Source organism: Drosophila innubila (genome assembly GCF_004354385.1).
Source record: "Drosophila innubila isolate TH190305 chromosome 2L unlocalized genomic scaffold, UK_Dinn_1.0 4_B_2L, whole genome shotgun sequence".
In the NCBI taxonomy this organism is placed as follows: Eukaryota; Metazoa; Arthropoda; class Insecta; order Diptera; family Drosophilidae; genus Drosophila; species Drosophila innubila.
In genome coordinates, this window is record NW_022995372.1 from 2,897,133 (window position 1) to 2,917,219 (window position 20,087).

A 20,087-nucleotide genomic window follows, 5' to 3' on the forward strand; every position below is an offset into this window, starting at 1 on the left:
TCGCTTTGCCTATACCCAACAGCTCTCCTTCCGGCCTGTCCGTGTCTCCTTCGTCCCGCCGTCCCATCGGCTGTCTGTCTACTTGGAAATGCGGTTGCCATGACGGCTAATAAGCCCAACAAATTAATAACCTGGCAGCTGACTCAGACGAGGGAAACAAATTCAAACCTTAACCCTAAGACAATCAAAGTCTAATAATATTTAGAAATAAAACTATGCTACAAACTTGATTAAAATTCAACTTATAGAAATTGTAGAGCTGGAAGAGTGTTATCTAATAAAAATTCTCATAATATGTGTATAACAAAGTAGTAGTATAAGTGGAGAGAGAGAGAGAGGGAGTGAGACAGAAAGAGAAAATGAGAGAATGAGAGAGCGAGAGAGAGAGAGAGTTGTAGAGACAGTGACAATTGTGTTTATTTAAATTTTTACAAATATGCATATTAGAATACAGCTTGAAAGATAACACAATACATTACAATATGTTGATAGCGCCGATTTTGACATTGTTAAGACCAAGGCTGCAAACCTCCAAAATTTTGTTTAAGGTTCCGTTCGGTGGTTCGAGCCATAGAGCAAGACATCGGTTCGGTTCTCGAATTGATTTGCATACCTCCAACCTTGGTTCACTTTTATACAAAAAAATAGTTTTATTGTTCTACATTTTTTCCTACATTTTGAACTAACTAAATTTTTTTTTTTTAAATAAGTCAAATTTTGATGATAAATTAAATTTATTTTTAGTTTTAAATATGACTTCTTTTAATCCGAAGTCTCAAATAATTGCGTAATGTTAGAAAACCATAAAATTTATGCAAATATTTTTTCGAACCGAACTTTTTATTATAGAATGTGGTACGGCTTAGTTTCGGGTTTGCAAAGTAAGTAATTTCAAGGGTTCGGTTCATGATCCGGTTCGGGCTGCTTACAAACCCGAACCAAACCGGTTCTACGAGGTTCGGCTCAGAACCGGTTTGCAGCCTTGATTAAGACTTTGTGTTTACTTCTTTGGCCGAATCATCATAACGGCTGTCTTGAGGGAGTACTTGAAACCCCGAAAACTGTCCCAAGTGATGCCTTTGTCCTTTCCAGTGTCTTTATATTTCCCCGTCAATTGGCTGTAAGAATTCAAGTTATTAAACGAAGCTTTTACAAAACAAAGAACTTTCCTTCATACCTTCTTTGACAATAATTGTACCACCAGGCACCAGTGCCGCGTTCGGCGCAATTCCCATCTAACCACAAATCATTATCCCGATCAAATGTTGTAAACTTCATGCCACGATGATATGAGAGTGAATCACCTGCAGTTCCAGTGGCGTTGCCCAGAGTGTGTAATACATATTCTTGGTCCTCGTCACCGATTGCGAATTCCTCGTACTTCTCAAATCGTTTGTCTCCCTCAAAGTCCTCCAGAAGAACAAGTAGCTCCTGTTTTCTGTGCGCCGTCATTGCGTGTATCTTATCCAGACCCATGAAGAATTCACCATCCAGATCTCCGAACCCAGTTTTGTATTCCGTCCAGTTCCGATAAAAGTTGACACTTCCATCGATCCTCCTCATGATAACCGTCCATCCTCCTTCTTGAGTTTCCGCATCGCAGGCAACTTTAAAAGGTTGCCTAAAGTTGGGAAGGATTATGTCGTAGGTCCCACTGGACTTGGCCTCGAAACAATTGTATAGGAAATACAACGAATCGTGTTTATCCAATTCTTTATGAAGTCCGTCTATCAACCTTTTCTGATTCTCCTGCTCCATTTTAAGAAGCTGATTTTCTGATTCTTTATCAAGTACACTTTGCTTCAGTTTCTCCAACTCCGCTTTCAGTATTAGAATATTCGCTTCCCTATCAAGTATATTTTGCTTTTGTTGTTCGATCTCTGCTCTTAATTGAATATTCGATTGCTCAGCATCTATATCTTTTTTCTGTCGTATCAGCTCCTCTTTTATAAACTGTAAATCCGATCTGACAAGTTTTATGTCAGAGTCCTTGGCAAGATCATTTCTCATTTTTCCCTGTCCAGCTCTAATAAATTGATTAGTTTAAGAAAACTTTAAGTAATTTTAAGAACCTTACCTCAACTCAGATAACTGAGATTTTATTTCATGAACTACATTCGCCTCATTATATTGGGAAATGTAAATTGCCTCAGAGATGGAAATAATTGAATTTATTACAAGGATAATATAAATTATTTTCTGCAACATTTTGCAATTCAATTTTACTGAGTACTTAAAATGACTGACTGAGTCAAATATTTCACTTGTTGAGCAGAATCAAAACTAAAGTTAAACTTGACATAACAGGCGATTTATATACTTTTCATGAATTTTATATAAATAAACATAAGCACATAGCATGAATACATTGTATATATGATTATCTCACTTGACCCGACTTGACTCGAGATTTTTGGAATAGTCCAAAGTTCGATACTTTTCCAATCATACGATCCGAAATTATCAGCCTTACTTTTAGTTTGTAAACAAACTGATCGTGTTTAATGTTCGATGTTCGATGTTGTTCGATCTAGCAATGTAAAAGTATAGTCACATCAAGGAAGCTCCGCCCCTTCGGGAAAATTCGACTGTAGGATACCCTGTACTCAGACATTTGATGTTGTTCGGCACGCCAAATATTTAATTTCCTTGCAGATGTTCTATGTTCCAATGACAGCTATCATTTAAAAATAGGAATTACGATACATAATTGGAATTTACTTTAGCTTTTAAAAAAAAATCGGAAAATCAACTAAAAATTGGAATAAATTTTATTATAATAAAATTGAATTTGTTGTTTTATTTCATCTGATAAATCGTTTTAACTATAGTATAAAAATAACATTCGACACAGAATCGAAGCTTAAGTTGAAGATTTGTATATATATAAATACCACAAAAAAACCTCTACACGAGGTAAAGTCTAGTGACGAAAGCAATTTAGTCCCAAAATTTCTGATATCAATTTTGTGACGAACAAAATTCAGTTTAATCTAAAATTATAAATAAAAATATAAATTTAAAAAAGCGAAAATAGGCATTGTGCACTGTGAGCAAAAAGGGTGAGCTTCTTTGTACATAAAATTACGTTTTGCAGTGCCGAATGCCTATTTTCGCTTTTTTTTTTTTAATTTAATTTTATTTATAATTTTAGATTAAACTGAATTTTGTTCGTCACAAAATTGATATCAGAAATTAAAATTGCTTTCGTCAACTTTACCCGTGTAGAGGTTTTTGTGGATATCAGAAATTTTTGCAATTGCTTTTTTTTGACATTGTAACTCTATCATTAATGCAGGCAAATAGTAAAATATATAAATTTAGTTGTTCAACGTATTTCATATTTAAAAAAAAATTGTTCTTTAATTATAAAGAAAAACTAGGGGGCTCCGCCCCCTGCTCGCTTTGCTCGCGTTGCTACAGCCGAGCATACTCTACTGTCGGAGACCACGTACTTACTATGAAAAAATAAAGTTGTTCATACTAAGACTTGGATTTCGCCCGATCGGTGCTATGACAGCTATATGATATAGTGGTTCGATTAGAACCAACTTTGGTCAGAATATATAAGTCTAATTTTAATGCATATTCTATTAATTTGTTACGATATCTCGTAAAACAAAAAAAGTTTTTCATACCAAGACTTAATATTGGACCGATTGGCTATATGATATAGTGGTCCGATAAGAACTAACTTCGGTCAGGATTTTTAAAACTGACTTAAATGCAAATGCTGTCAATTTGGGTAAAATATTTCACTAAACAAACAAGTTTTTCATACTAAAACCTTATTTTGACCCGATCGGTCCTATGACAGCTATATGATATAGTAGTCCGATTTGAACCAACTTTGGTCAGGATATATAAAACCAATTTAAATGCATATTGTATCGGTTTGGTTGAGATATCTCATAAAACCAAAAAGTTTTTCGTACTAAAACGTGATTTTCGACCGATAGAAAAATGTATTTATTCACTTAACAGGTAATATCTTCCAAACCCCTCGACCAAAATTTATGTTTCATATACCAAAAAACGCGAAATTGTACGTTTTACAACATAATAAAATTTAACAGAAATCGTTAGAGCCCTTTTGTCAAAAATCGCCAAAATGTAAGCTTAAAAACATTATATCACCTGTAAAATGTTACCTGAATACTTTAGAAAAAAAGGTACGCATAAAAGCCCTCAAACATACCTTTTCAATGATATATAGAACATATCTGTAGCTTCTATGGTTTGGAAACTGTTGGAGCTTCAATTTTAGCGGGATTTAGCGTTTTCCCGCTAAACTAGCGGGAAATTGAAAAAGTCGTAAAACAAACATTTCTAGATTTTCAAAGAGGAATAAATCCCCATCATTACATCTTAGCTTTTCTAGCGCTTTGATACAAACAGACAAACAGACAAACAAAGAAACAAACTTTTCATTTCATTTTGAAAAGTCCACTAAAAATTTCAAATTTATTTATCTTTTGAACCAGTTAACGGATTTGGGTCATCGAGGTATCAATCGACGCGTATTTTTGATAAAAATTTTTAAAAAATAAATAATTTTACCAAAAAGCCCCAACGGCTCCACAAGCTGCGATCATACAAATTTTTCCCCTCCCACTTACACCCCCGTATCTCATGACTCAGGTGAATTAGAAAAAGTTTTAGTATGCAATTTTGTAAGTTAGAACTAAGCCTTTCGATCGGTATATAACTCGATCTGATCGGACAGTCGTAGCAAATTTTCCAACTTAGCTGTATATATATGTTAGTCGCCTTTTGCACCCTTCGTGCTGCTTTCGTCACTAACGCGAACTGCCGTCCGCAGTGATTAATTAATATTTTAGCAATGCGATGATTTTCGACAAATCAAAAATGTTGTCGAATTTGATATGCATTTTTCCAAGAAAAGGAAAGGTCTCAGAGTCAAGTTGAATGTGCTGTTTTTTACAAATTACGTTTTAGGGAATTAATTAAAAGTAAAAATTTGAGATCAAAAATTTTGAATTTTAAAATATCAACCCCACCATCTGGCCATGGCTATGATTGAAAAAAATCAAATTTTTTAAATGATCAAAATTTAAATGCAGAATGAATTTGTAGGCCAAGCCATGATTAAAATGACAATCCGCTTGAAAATCGGTTAAGTTCTGCCAAAGTTATTACAGTTCAAAGTTGGTCAAGCCTCTGACCTAGCAACTTACAAGTCAAAATTTATCTTCAATTTTACATAATTTTTTACAGAAAAATTAAAGTTTCCAGAATCAAGTTTAAAGTGTTGTTTTATACTAATTATGATATAAGGAAGTGATTAAAAGTGAAAACTTGAGATTTAAAATTTAAAATTTTCAAAATTCCAAAGGGGGGACCCCTAGCATCGAAATCAATATCTAGTAGAATCTAAAGAAAAATATTTTTTTTGTAAGAATTAAATAAAATTTAAATGCAGAATGAATTAAATGCCAAATAATGACAAAATGATATTCCACTTGAAAATCGGCTCAGTTTTGAACAAGTTATGACATGTTTGAAGTTGGTCAGACTTTGGATTTAACCACTTTACAAGTCAAAGTTTGTTTTTTACAAAAAAATGGAAGGTTTCAGAATCAAGTTTAAAGTGTTGTTTTGTACTAATAACGATATAAGTAGTTGATCAAAAGTGAAATCTTCAGATTTAAAATTTTGAATTTTCGAAATTTCAAAGGGACTCTTCCCATAAAAATCGAAAAATCGAATCGAAATTGGTCGAGAATAATTAAATTTTCTAAATGAATTTAATTTGAATGCAGAATAAATTCAGGGGCCAAACCATGATCAATATGACATTCTGCTTTAAATCGGTTCAGTTTTGCCAGAGTTATAAAGGTTGAAAGTCGGTCAAATCAAGAACAAGCAATTTTACAAGTCAAAATTTTTCCGACATGACATGATTTTTTACAAGAATATGAAAGTTCTCAGAGTCAAGTTTAAAGTGTTGTTTTATACGATAAAAGGAGTTGATTAAAAGTAAAAACTTGAGATTTAAAATTTTAATTTTTAAGACTTAGAGTTACGACTCTTTAGATGTAAGACTCACCCTCATCGGCTGTATCATCGACCTCCAGATCATCGAGATAGACGCGCTGCGTCAAGGCGCGCATCTTCAGCTGCCACACGCTCTCCATGAGCCAAGTGGGCATAATCGATGGCGTCATTGTTGCACCACCGCCTCCTGCCTCCAAGTCGCGTCTTCTGCGCTGTCTTGGCCCGATTCTCTGTAAATTGCCAGTGTGCTCTGCCGGCTGTGATTGCGATTCCGTATCGATTTCCTCCTTGCCGCTGGTGGCAAACATTTGCACATTGTTCTCGTGTCCAGCTTGCAACAGGGTGTTGCACACCTCCACACACGGCTCATAGCTGCGTCGGCGATAGAGGGAGACGGCTCGAAAGTACTGCAGCTCTAGGGTTGCCAGCGTCGATGACATTTCGGGTACTATTGGACAAGCGAAAAATTTTAAAAATTAAAATTTTTTCTCTTTCAATTATATTATTTATTCTGAAATATTAATATTAAATTCAATTCTTATTTCTGTAGCAAATTTTGAACTACTTAATATCAAGTTTTCAGCTTTATTAATCTTTAAGGTTTTAAATTTAAAAATTTTATCTTACGAACTTTTTTTTATTTTAGAATACTAAATAATTTGTTTGTCAACTGTGTAAGTCAACGTTTAAGAAATAACTCTATGGTTGCCAATGTCGATAACAGTTCGTGTACTTTTGGCCATGCAAAAAATTTATAAAATATAAAATTTTCTTTTTATTAATTATATTTTTTATTCTGAAAATTTAATATTAATATTAATATGGAATTCTATTTTTAAGTACAAAAAATTGTAATCCAATTACAAGTTTTTAACTTTTTATCTTATAGGTTCTTAATGTTTTTTAACCAAAATTTTTCATTTTCTTTTTTTTTTATCTGCTATAAATAATAATAATAAAAATAAAATACAACAATAGTAAACAAATTTTTGTTGACTGTATTTGTCAGTGTTAAAGAAAAAACTATAGGGTTGCTAATTTCGAAAACATTTTGTGTACTGCCGAAATTGCATAGTATTTATAAAATTTAAGAACTTAAATACTTCAATTTAATAAAAAAAATCGCACATTAACTTTATTTAAATTTAACTTTAACTTGAATTAACGTGTAATAAACTTTAGTATTAATATTAAATTTTATTTTAATTGATTTGATTGAAGTTTTGATAAAAGTTTTGAACTTTATTTTATTGCACTTAACTTATACCAATACAAAGTATATTATTTGTTATTTAATTACTTTTAATATTGATTTTAATTTGAATATTTTTTGTTAATTTCTATTTTTACTGCAATAATTGAAGTTTTGTGTGTTTTCTCCATCCTTATATTAAGTTTTTTGTATCTCAATTACATGTGTTAAACTTATTTGTTTTGAATTTAATTGTTAATTGATTGTTAGTTGAAAACTAGTTTTTTTAATCTTAGCTAGAATGCTATTAGTTTAAAGTTAAAATTAAATAAATGAATTAACACCCAACGATTCAAAGACGTCCTTCGAGGTCGCTTCAAATCTTCTCGAGAAGCTGTTGAAGTTGTTGTTGTTTTTTGACATTTTTAAGTGCTTGAATTCTTTAGCAAGTTCTCATTTTGACCCCTTTTCCCCACTCTCTCTCTCTGCCGCTCTTTCTCTCTCCCTTTCTGCTGGAATTTCAAAACCGGATGCGTGTCATTGCTTTTTTTTTCTTTCCCTCTTCCTCCTCTTCTTCCACTCCCGCCACGTTGAATTTTTTTGCTTCCTGCGCTGTCTTTTTTCCTTCCCTGCCCCGCCCTCTTCCTCTTCCTCTACCTTTTCGTGCATTTCTTTTACTTTGTCTGCGTTTTTTCTTTCTAATTTTTCTATGCTCATCATTTGTACCTACCTTTTTCGCCGGCTGTTTTTTTCGTGATTTTTTTTCGGTGTTCTTATTACTCTGATTTTTAATTAATTTTCAAGTACCTTCGACTGATAAGGTTTAATTTGTGCAATCCTTTTGCTTTTCGGATTTGTTGTGGCCCTGGCCGTGACTAGGTATCGCTTTGCCTATACCCAACAGCTCTCCCTTCCGGCCTGTCCGTTTCTTCGTCCCGCCGTCCCATCGGCTGTCTGTCTACTTGGAAATGCGGTTGCCATGACGGCTAATAAGCCCGCAACAAATTAATAACCTGGCAGCTGACTCAGACGAGGGAAACAAATTCAAACCTTAACCCTAAGACAATCAAAGTCTAATAATATTTAGTAATAAAACTATGCTATAAACTTGATTAAAATTCAACTTATAGAAATTGTAGAGCTGGAAGAGTGTTATCTAATAAAAATTCTCATAATATGTGTATAACAAAGTAGTAGTATAAGTGGAGAGAGAGAGAGAGAGGGAGTGAGACAGAAAGAGATAATGAGAGAATGAGAGAGCGAGAGAGAGAGAGAGAGAGAGAGAGTTGTAGAGACAGTGACAATTGTGTTTATTTAAATTTTTACAAATATGCATATTAGAATACAGCTGGAAAGATTACACAATACATTACAATATGTTGATAGCGCCGATTTTGACATTGTTAAGACCAAGGCTGCAAACCTCCTAAATTTTGTTAAAGGTTCAGTTCGGTGGCTCGAGCCATAGAGCAAGACATCGGTTCGGTTCTTGATTTGGTTTGCATACCCCTCCAACCTTGGTTCACTTTTATACAAAAAAATAATTTTATTGTTATACATTTTTCACTACATTTTGAACTAACTAAATTTTTTTTTTTAAATAAGTCAAATTTTGATGATAAATTAAATTTATTTGTAGTTTTAAATATGACTTCTTTTAATCCGAAGTCTCAAATAATTGCGTAATGTTAGAAAACCATAAAATTTATGCAAATATTTTTTCGAACCGAACTTTTTATTATAGAATGTGGTACGGCTTAGTTTCGGGTTTGCAAAGTAAGTAATTTCAAGGGTTCGGTTCATGATCTGGTTCGGGCTGCTTACAAACCCGAACCAAACCGGTTCTACGAGGTTCGGCTCAGAACCGGTTTGCAGCCTTGGTTAAGACTTTGTGTTTACTTCTTTGGCCGAATCATCATAACGGCTGTCTTGAGGGAGTACTTGAAACCCCGAAAATCGTCCCAAGTGATGCCTTTGTCACCACCAGTGTCATTATATTTCCCCGTCAATTGGCTGTAAGAATTCAACTTTTTAAACGAAGCTTTTAAAAACAAAGAACTTTCATACCTGCTTTGACAATAATTGTACCACCAGGCACCAGTGCCGCCTTTGGCGCAGTTCCCATTTAACCGATCATTATCCCGATCAAATGTTGTAAACTTCATGCCACGATGATATGAGAGAGAATCACCTGCAGTTCCAGTGGCGTTGCTCAGAGTGTGTAATACATATTCTTGGTCCTCGTCACCGATTGCGAATTCCTCGTACTTCTCAAATCGTTTGTCTCCCTCAAAGTCCTCCAGAAGAACAAGTAGCTCCTGTTTTCTGTGCGCCGTCATTGCGTGTATCTTATCCAGACCCATGAAGAATTCACCATCCAGATCTCCGAACCCAGTTTTGTATTCCGTCCAGTTCCGATAAAAGTTGACACTTCCATCGATCCTCCTCAGGATAATCGTCCACCTGCCTCCCCGAGTTTCTGCATCGCAGGCAACTTTAAAAGGTTGACAACTAAAGTTGGGAAGGATTATGTCGTAGGTCCCACTGGACTTAGCCTCGACACAACTGTGTGGGTTATACAACGAATCGTGTTTATCCAATTCTTTATGAAGTCCGTCTATCATCCTTTTCTGATTCTCCTGCTCCATTTTAAGAAGCTGATTTTCTGATTCTTTATCAAGTACACTTTGCTTCAGTTTCTCCAACTCCGCTTTCAGTATTAGAATATTCGCTTCCCTATCAAGTATATTTTGCTTTTGTTGTTCGATCTCTGCTCTTAATTGAATATTCGATTGCTCAGCATCTATATCTTTTTTCTGTCGTATCAGCTCCTCTTTTATAAACAGTAAATCCGATCTGACAAGTTTTATGTCAGAGTCCTTGGCAAGATCATTTCTCATTTTTCCCTGTCCAATTCTAATAAATTGATTAGTTTAAGAAAACTTTAAGTAATTTTAAGAACCTTACCTCAACTCAGTTAACTGAGATTTTATTTCACGAACTACATTCGCCTCATTATATTGGGAAATGTAAATTGCCTCAGAGATGGAAATAATTGAATTTATTACAAGGATAATATAAATTATTTTCTGCAACATTTTGCAATTCAATTTTACTGAGTACTTAAAATGACTGACTGAGTCAAATATTTCACTTGTTGAGCAGAATCAAAACTAAAGTTAAACTTGACATAACAGGCGATTTATATACTTTTCTTGAATTTTATATAAATAAACATAAGCACGTTAGCATGAATACATTGTATATATGATTATCTCACTTGACCCGACTTGACTCGAGATTTTTGGAATAGTCCAAAGCTCGATACTTTTCCAATCATACGATCCGAAATTATCAGCCTTACTTTTAGTTTGTCAACAAACTGATCGTGTTTAATGTTCGATGTTCGATGTTGTTCGATCTAGCAATGTAAAAGTATAGTCACATCAAGGAAGCTCCCCTTCGGGTGTATTCGACTGTAGGATACCCTGTACTCAGACATTTGATGTTGTTCGGCACGCCAAATATTTAATTTCCTTGCAGATGTTCTATGTTCCAATGACAGCTATCATTTAAGAATAGGAATTACGATACATAATTGGAATTTACTTTAGCTTTTAAAAAAAAAATCGGAAAATCAACTAAAATTTGGAATAAATTTTATTATAATAAAATTGAATTTGTTGTTTTATTTCATCTGATAAATCGTTTTAACTATACTATAAAAATAACAATCGACACAGAATCGAAGCTTAAGTTGAAGATTTGTATATATATAAATACCACAAAAAAAACCTCTACACGAGGTAAAAGTCTAGTGACGAAAGCAATTTCTAGCCCCAAAATCTCTGATATCCAATTTTGTGACGAACAAAATTCAGTTTAATCTAAAAATTATAAATAAAAATATAAATTAATAAAAAAAAAGCGAAAATAGGCATTGTGCACTGTGAGCAAAAAGGGTGAGCTTCTTTGTACATAAAAATTACGTTTTGCGCAGTGCCGAATGCCTATTTTCGCTTTTTTTTTTTTTAGAGGTAGAGGTTTTTTTTGTGGGATATCAGAAATTTTTGCAATTGCTTTTGCTTTTGACATTGTAACTCTATCATTAATGCAGGCAAATAGTAAAATATATAAATTTAGTTGTTCAACGTATTTCATATTTAAAAAAAAATTGTTCTTTAATTATAAAGAAAACTAGGGGCTCCGCCCCTTGCTCGCTTTGCTCGCGTTGCTACAGCCGACCATACTCTACTGTCGGAGACCACGTACTTACTATGAAAAAATAAAGTTGTTCATACTAAGACTTGGATTTCGCCCGATCGGTGCTATGACAGCTATATGATATAGTGGTTCGATTAGAACCAACTTTGGTCAGAATATATAAGTCTAATTTTAATGCATATTCTATTAATTTGGTTACGATATCTCGTAAAACAAAAAAGTTTTTCATACCAAGACTTAATATTGGACCGATTGGCTATATGATATAGTGGTCCGATAAGAACTAACTTCGGTCAGGATTTTTAGACCCCGTACTTAAAAAAAGTACAGGGGTCTATTGGGTTTGTTTTACCGAATATGTGCGTAACAGGTAGAAGGAGGCGTGGCAGACCCTATAAAGTATATATATTCTTGATCAGCATCAATAGTCGAGTCGATATAGCAATGTCCGTCTGTCTGTCTGTCTGTCTGTCTGTCTGTCTGTCTGTCTGTCCGTCTGTCTGTCTGTCTGTATGAAAACCTAGATCTCGGAGACTATAAGAGCTAGAGACACCAAACTTGGTATGTAGGTTCCTTTATACTGCAGGCAGATCAAGTTTGTTTCAAAAATCAGTCACGCCCCCTTAACCGCCTGCAAATCGACATTGAAAATTTCATATCCAAATTATAAGAGCATTTTGAATTCGTTGATGGCGCGTTGGCAGTAATTAAAACTTGAATATCTTGATAAAACAAAAAATTTATATTAACATATTATATAACAAATTGGCGTCCATTCAGACGTGAGCTTCGGTGGCGCAGTGTACTGAGTCGCGGAGTCGGACAGTGCTCGTGGGTTCGAGTCCTGCCGTGGGTGAAAGATTTTTAATTTATTTATGTTCGAATTCAATTTCATTTTATATTAAAACAAACTCAGTGCTTATTTAAAATGTAATATTAACATTAAATGTTAAAATATAAATTATTTCTTTTACTTTTTAATTGAGCACTAAAACAAGCAATATGGCCATTTAGGAGGATAAAGACATAAGTGCGAGAGTGGCTCAACACTTTGAGCCTTTGTGTTTTGAAAATTTTTGCAATTTTGTCGCGGGTTCGATTCCCGGCGGGAACAACTTTTTTTCCAGCTGAATTTAAGCTTTTTTTTTTAATTTTTACAATTTATTGAAATTGTTATTTATGAATGTTACTGTGTAAATTTATGTTTTTAGTAAATTTGTCTTTTTTTGGTTTTCAATTATTTTACTATTTGATTTAACATTTAGCATGTTTAACATGCAGCTTTAATTTATTCTCTGTTAAGGTTTCACTTATGCTTAACATAGCCAAATATGCATAAACGCATGTTTATATATATGAATGCTTAGCTAGAAACTTCTTTTGTTTTGGCGCCCAACATATGTATGAATGTGTGCACTAACAGATCTTTGAATTGCACATATGGATGTCCTGCTCTTCCTAATGATTAATACATATGTATGTCTATTTGACTTTACATTGACTTGTTTTCAACTCTTTTGTGCGCGCTGTGTACAAGTGATTTTGGAATTTGATTTTGTTGTGCTACCAAGTGTTCCATTTTAAGATAATTAGTGTGACTAGTGTTATTAAATAGTGTTAAACATAAGACTCTAAGGCATATATACTTATAGTAATGGCCTTCACGTGGTGTTCCCTGGGTGCCGATAAAATTTTTAATTATATCGGAAGCAAATTCGAGCGGCGACAAATTTAATATATAAGAGTTTATGGCAATCTTAAATATTATTTAGTTTTTAGATTTTGGATAGTAAGTACGGTCTCCGACAGTCGAGTATGCTCGACTGTAGCACCCGACTAGTTAAAACTGACTTAAATGCAAATGCTATCAAATTGGTTAAAATATTTCACTAAACAAACAAGTTTTCACACTAAGACCTTATTTTGACCCGATCGGTCCTATGACAGCTATATGATATAGTAGTCCGATTTGAACCAACTTTGGTCAGAATATATAAAACCAATTTAAATGCTAATCGTACTAAAACGTGATTTTCGACCGATAGAAAAATGTATTTATTCACTTAACAGGTAATATCTTCCAAACTCCTCGACCAAAATTTATGTTTCATATACCAAAAAACGCGAAATTGTACGTTTTACAACATAATAATTTAACAGAAATCGTTAGAGCCCTTTTGTCAAAAATCGCCAAAATGTAAGCTTAAAAACATTATATCACCTGTAAAATGTTACCTGAATACTTTAGAAAAAAGGTACGCATAAAAGCCCTCAAACATACCTTTCCAATGATATATAGAACATATCTGTAGCTTCTATGGTTTGGAAACTGTTGGAGCTTTAATTTTAGCGGGATTTTGCGTTTTCCCGCTAAACTAGCGGGAAATTGAAAAAGTCGTAAAACAAACATTTCTAGATTTTCAAAGAGGAATAAATCCCCATCATTACATCTTAGCTTTTCTAGCGCTTTGATACAAACAGACAAACAGACAAACAAAGAAACTAACTTTTCATTTCATTTTGAAAAGTCCACTAAAAATTTCAAATTTATTTATCTTTTGAACCAGTTAACGGATTTGGGTCATCGAGGTATCAATCGACGCGTATTTTGATAAAATTTTTAAAAAAAATAATTTTACCAAAAGCCCCAACGGCTCCACAAGCTGCGATCATACAAATTTTTCCCCTCCCACTTACACCCCCGTATCTCATGACTCAGGTGAATTAGAAAAAGTTTTAGTATGCAATTTTGTAAGTTAGAACTAAGCCTTTCGATCGGTATATAACTCGATCTGATCGGACAGTCGTAGCAAATTTTCCAACTTAGCTGTATATATATGTTAGTCGCCTTTTGCACCCTTCGTGCTGCTTTCGTCACTAACGCGAACTGCCGTCCGCAGTGAATAATTAATATTTTAGCAATGCGATGATTTTCGACAAATCAAAAATGTTGTCGAATTTGATATGCATTTTTCCAAGAAAAGGAAAGGTCTCAGAATCAAGTTGAATGTGCTGTTTTTTACTAATTACGTTTTAGGGAATTAATTAAAAGTAAAAATTTGAGATCAAAAATTTTGAATTTTAAAATATCAACCCCACCATCTGGCCATGGCTATGATTGAAAAAAATCAAATTTTTTAAATGATCAAAATTTAAATGCAGAATGAATTTGTAGGCCAAGCCATGATTAAAATGACAATCCGCTTGAAAATCGGTTAAGTTCTGCCAAAGTTATTACAGTTCAAAGTTGGTCAAGCCTCTGACCTAGCAACTTACAAGTCAAAATTTATCTTCAATTTTACATAATTTTTTACAGAAAAATTAAAGTTTCCAGAATCAAGTTTAAAGTGTTGTTTTATACTAATTATGATATAAGGAAGTGATTAAAAGTGAAAACTTGAGATTTAAAATTTAAAATTTTCAAAATTCCAAAGGGGGGACCCCTAGCATCGAAATCAATATCTAGTAGAATCTAAAGAAAAATATTTTTTTTGTAAGAATTAAATAAAATTTAAATGCAGAATGAATTAAGAGGCCAAATCAAGACCAAAATGATATTCCACTTGAAAATCGGCTCAGTTTTGAACAAGTTATGACATGTTTGAAGTTGGTCAGACTTTGGATTTAACCACTTTACAAGTCAAAGTTTGTTTTTTACAAAAAAATGGAAGGTTTCAGAATCAAGTTTAAAGTGTTGTTTTGTACTAATAACGATATAAGTAGTTGATCAAAAGTGAAATCTTCAGATTTAAAATTTTGAATTTTCGAAATTTCAAAGGGACTCTTCCCATTAAAATCGAAAAATCGAATCGAAATTGGTCGAGAATCATTAAATTTTCTAAATGAATTTAATTTGAATGCAGAATAAATTCAGGGGCCAAACCATGATCAATATGACATTCTGCTTTAAATCGGTTCAGTTTTGCCAGAGTTATAAAGGTTGAAAGTCGGTCAAATCAAGAACAAGCAATTTTACAAGTCAAAATTTTTGTCCGACATGACATGATTTTTTACAAGAATATGAAAGTTCTCAGAGTCAAGTTTAAAGTGTTGTTTTATACGATAAAAGGAGTTGATTAAAAGTAAAAACTTGAGATTTAAAATTTTAATTTTAAGACTTAGAGTTACGACTCTTTAGATGTAAGACTCACCCTCATCGGCTGCATCATCGACCTCCAGATCATCGAGATAGACGCGCTGCGTCAAGGCGCGCATCTTCAGCTGCCACACGCTCTCCATGAGCCAAGTGGGCATAATCGATGGCGTCATTGTTGCACCACCGCCTCCTGCCTCCAAGTCGCGTCTTCTGCGCTGTCTTGGCCCGATTCTCTGTAAATTGCCAGTGTGCTCTGCCGGCTGTGATTGCGATTCCGTATCGATTTCCTCCTTGCCGCTGGTGGCAAACATTTGCACATTGTTCTCGTGTCCAGCTTGCAACAGGGTGTTGCACACCCACACACGGCTCATAGCTGCGTCGGCGATAGAGGAGACGGCTCGAAAGTACTGCAGCTCTAGGGTTGCCAGCGTCGATGACATTTCGGGTACTATTGGACAAGCGAAAATTTTAAAATTAAAATTTTTTCTTTCAATTATATTATTTATTCTGAAATATTAATATTAAATTCAATTCTTATTTCTGTAGCAAATTTTGAACTACTTAATATCAAGTTTTCAGCTTTATTAATCTTTAAGGTTTTAAATTTAAAAATTTTATCTTACGAACTTTTTTTTATTTTAGAATACTAAATAATTTGTTTGTCAACTGTGTAAGTCAACGTTTAAGAAATAACTCTATGGTTGCCAATGTCGATAACAGTTCGTGTACTTTTGGCCATGCAAAAAATTTATAAAATATAACATTTTCTTTTTATTAATTATATTTTTTATTCTGAAAATTTAATATTAATATTAATATGGAATTCTATTTTTAAGTACAAAAAATTGTAATCCAATTACAAGTTTTTAACTTTTTATCTTATAGGTTCTTAATGTTTTTTAACCAAAAATTTCATTTTACTATTTTCTTTTTAAATATTATCTGCTATAAATAATAAAAATAAAATACAACAATAGTAAACAAATTTTTGTTGACTGTATTTGTCAGTGTTAAAGAAAAAACTATAGGGTTGCTAATTTCGAAAACATTTTGTGTACTGCCGAAATTGCATAGTATTTATAAAATTTAAGAACTTAAATACTTCAATTTAATAAAAAAAATCGCACATTAACTTTATTTAAATTTAACTTTAACTTGAATTAACGTGTAATAAACTTTAGTATTAATATTAAATTTTATTTTAATTGATTTGATTGAAGTTTTGATAAAAGTTTTGAACTTTATTTTATTGCACTTAACTTATACCAATACAAAGTATATTCTTTGTTATTTAATTACTTTTAATATTGATTTTAATTTGAATATTTTTTGTTAATTTCTATTTTTATTGCAATAATTGAAGTTTTGTGTGTTTTCTCCATCCTTATATTAAGTTTTTTGTATCTCAATTACAATTGTTAAACTTATTTTATAAACTTATTTGTTTTGAATTTAATTGTTAATTGATTGTTAGTTGAAAACTAGTTTTTTTAATCTTAGCTAGAATGCTATTAGTTTAAAGTTAAAATTAAATAAATGAATTAACACCCAACGATTCAAAGACGTCCTTCGAGGTCGCTTCAAATCTTCTCGAGAAGCTGTTGAAGTTGTTGTTGTTTTTAGACATTTTTAACTGCTTGAATTCTTTAGCAAGTTCTCATTTTGCCCCCTTCTTCCCACTCTTTCTCTCTGCCGCTCTCTCTCTCTCCTTCTGAATTTCAAAACCGATGCGTGTCATTGCTTTGCTTTCTTTTCCCTCTTTCCTCCTTCTTCCACTCCCGCCACGTTGAATTTTTTTTGCTTCCTGCGCTGTCTTTTTTCCTTCCCTGCCCCGCCCTCTTCCTCTACCTTTTCGTGCATTTGTTTTACTTTGTCTGCGTTTTTTCTTTCTAATTTTTCTATGCTCATCATTTGTACCTACCTTTTTCGCCGGCTGTTTTTTTCGTGATTTTTTTTCGGTGTTCTTATTACTCTGATTTTTAATTAATTTTCAAGTACCTTCGACTGATAAGGTTTAATTTGTGCAATCCTTTTGCTTTTCGGGTTTGTTGTGGCCCTGGCCGTGACTAGGTATCGCTTTGCCTATACCCAACAGCTCTCCCTTCCGGCCTGTCCGGCCTGTCCGTCCCTTCGTCCCGCCGTCCCATCGGCTGTCTGTCTACTTGGAAATGCGGTTGCCATGACGGCTAATAAGCCCACAACAAATTAATAACCTGGCAGCTGACTCAGACGAGGGAAACAAATTCAAACCTTAACCCTAAGACAATCAAAGTGTAATAATATTTAGTAATAAAACTATGCTATAAACTTTATTAAAATTCAACTTATAGAAATTGTAGAGCTGGAAGAGTGTTATCTAATAAAAATTCTCATAATATGTGTATAACAAAGTAGTAGTATAAGTGGAGAGAGAGAGAGAGAGGGAGTGAGACAGAAAGAGAAAATGAGAGAATGAGAGAGCGAGAGAGAGAGAGAGAGAGTTGTAGAGACAGTGACAATTGTGTTTATTTAAATTTTTACAAATATGCATATTAGAATACAGCTGGAAAGATTACACAATACATTACAATATGTTGATAGCGCCGATTTTGACATTGTTAAGACCAAGGCTGCAAACCTCCTAAATTTTGTTAAAGGTTCAGTTCGGTGGCTCGAGCCATAGAGCAAGACATCGGTTCGGTTCTTGATTTGGTTTGCATACCCCTCCAACCTTGGTTCACTTTTATACAAAAAAATAATTTTATTGTTATACATTTTTCACTACATTTTGAACTAACTAAATTTTTTTTTTTAAATAAGTCAAATTTTGATGATAAATTAAATTTATTTGTAGTTTTAAATATGACTTCTTTTAATCCGAAGTCTCAAATAATTGCATAACTTTAGAAAACCATAAAATTTATGTAATTTTTTTTTTCGAACCGAACCTTTTATTTTAGAAAGTGCTTCGGTTTAGTTTCGGGTTTGCAAAGTAAATAATTTCAAGGGTTCGGTTCATGATCTGGTTCGGGCTGCTTACAAACCCGAACCAAACCGGTTCTACGAGGTTCGGCTCAGAACCGGTTTGCAGCCTTGGATAAGACTTTGTGTTTACTTCTTTGGCCGAATCATCATAACGGCTGTCTTGAGGGAGTACTCGTAACCCCGAAAATCGTCCCAAGTGATGCCTTTGTCAACACCAGTGTCTTTATATTTCCCCGTCAATTGGCTGTAAGAATTCAACTTAATAAACGAAGCTCTAGAAACAAAGAACATTCTTTCTTACCTGGTTTGACAATGATTGTACCACCAGGCACCAGAGCCGCCTTTGGCGCAGTTCCCATCTGACCACAAATCATTATCCCGATCAAATGTTGTAAACTTCATGCCACGATGACGTGAGAGTGAATCACCTGCAGTTCCAGTGGCGTTGCTCAGAGTGTGTAATACATATTCTTGGTCCTCGTCACCGATTGCGAATTCCTCGTACTTCTCAAATTGTTTGTCTCCCTCAAAGTCCTCCAGAAGAACAAGCAACTCTTGTCTACTGTTCGCCGTCATTGCGTGTATCTTATCCAAACCCATGAAGAATTCGCCATCCAGATCTCCAAATCCATTTTTATATTCTGTCCAGTTCCGATAAAAGTTGACACTTCCATCGATCCTCCTCAGGATAATCGTCCACCTGCCTCCCCGAGTTTCTGCATCGCAGGCAACTTTAAAAGGTTGACAACTAAAGTTGGGAAGGATTATGTCGTAGGTCCCACTGGACTTGGCCTCGACACAACTGTGTTGGATATACAACGAATTGTGTTTATCCAATTCTTTATGAAGTCCGTCTATTAATTTTTCCTGACGCTCCTGTTCAGTTTTAAGAAGCTGATTTTCTGATTCTTTATCAAGTACACTTTGCTTCAGTTTCTCCAACTCCGCTTTCAGAGTTAGAAAGTCGGCTTTAAATAATTGAAAATCTGCATCCCTATCGAGTATATATTTCTTCTGTTGTTCGATCTCTGCTCTTAATTGAATATTCGATTGCTCAGCATCTATATCTTTTTTCTGTCGTATCAGCTCCTCTTTTATAAACTGTAAATCCGATCTGACAAGTTTTATGTCAGAGTCCTTGGCAAGATCATTTCTCATTTTTCCCTGTCCAATTCTAATAAATTGATTAGTTTAAGAAAACTTTAAGTAATTTTAAGAACCTTACCTCAACTCAGTTAACTGAGATTTTATTTCACGAACTACATTCGCCTCATTATATTGGGAAATGTAAATTGCCTCAGAGATGGAAATAATTGAATTTATTACAAGGATAATATAAATTATTTTCTGCAACATTTTGCAATTCAATTTTACTGAGTACTTAAAATGACTGACTGAGTCAAATATTTCACTTGTTGAGCAGAATCAAAACTAAAGTTAAACTTGACATAACAGGCGATTTATATACTTTTCATGAATTTTATATAAATAAACATAAGCACATTAGCATGAATACATTGTATATATGATTATCTCACTTGACCCGACTTGACTCGAGATTTTTGGAATAGTCCAAAGTTCGATACTTTTCCA

General features: G+C 33.7%; 2 protein-coding genes across 2 annotated transcripts; both read right to left on the reverse strand.

Moving 5' to 3' along the window:
* Positions 1–395: 395 nt before the first annotated feature.
* LOC117782313 (ficolin-1-like) lies at positions 396–19,827 on the reverse strand. The gene is made up of 4 exons (XM_034619407.1): positions 19,720–19,827; positions 18,796–19,668; positions 18,614–18,738; positions 396–516 (listed from the first exon to the last, which is right to left on the reverse strand). Exons 2-3 carry the CDS (start codon positions 19,650–19,652, stop codon positions 18,621–18,623), a joined length of 975 nt encoding a protein of 324 aa, XP_034475298.1. The 5' UTR covers positions 19,653–19,668; positions 19,720–19,827; the 3' UTR covers positions 396–516; positions 18,614–18,620.
* Positions 810–10,298, reverse strand: LOC117782314 (microfibril-associated glycoprotein 4-like). Its single transcript, XM_034619408.1, has 3 exons — positions 10,178–10,298; positions 1,178–2,026; positions 810–1,118 (listed from the first exon to the last, which is right to left on the reverse strand). Exons 2-3 carry the CDS (start codon positions 2,008–2,010, stop codon positions 1,001–1,003), a joined length of 951 nt encoding a protein of 316 aa, XP_034475299.1. The 5' UTR covers positions 2,011–2,026; positions 10,178–10,298; the 3' UTR covers positions 810–1,000.
* Positions 19,828–20,087: the final 260 nt, after the last annotated feature.

Excerpts from the sequence above, each read along its gene's own strand:
- LOC117782314 (XM_034619408.1), bottom strand. The coding sequence starts at position 2,010 with ATGAGAAATGATCTTGCCAAGGACTCTGACATAAAACTTGTCAGATCG. Across the intron at positions 1,119-1,177 it reads TACAATTATTGTCAAAGAAG|CCAATTGACGGGGAAATATA; the intron begins GTATGAAGGAAA and ends GAATTCTTACAG.
- LOC117782313 (XM_034619407.1), bottom strand. The coding sequence starts at position 19,652 with ATGAGAAATGATCTTGCCAAGGACTCTGACATAAAACTTGTCAGATCG. Across the intron at positions 18,739-18,795 it reads TACAATCATTGTCAAACCAG|CCAATTGACGGGGAAATATA; the intron begins GTAAGAAAGAAT and ends GAATTCTTACAG.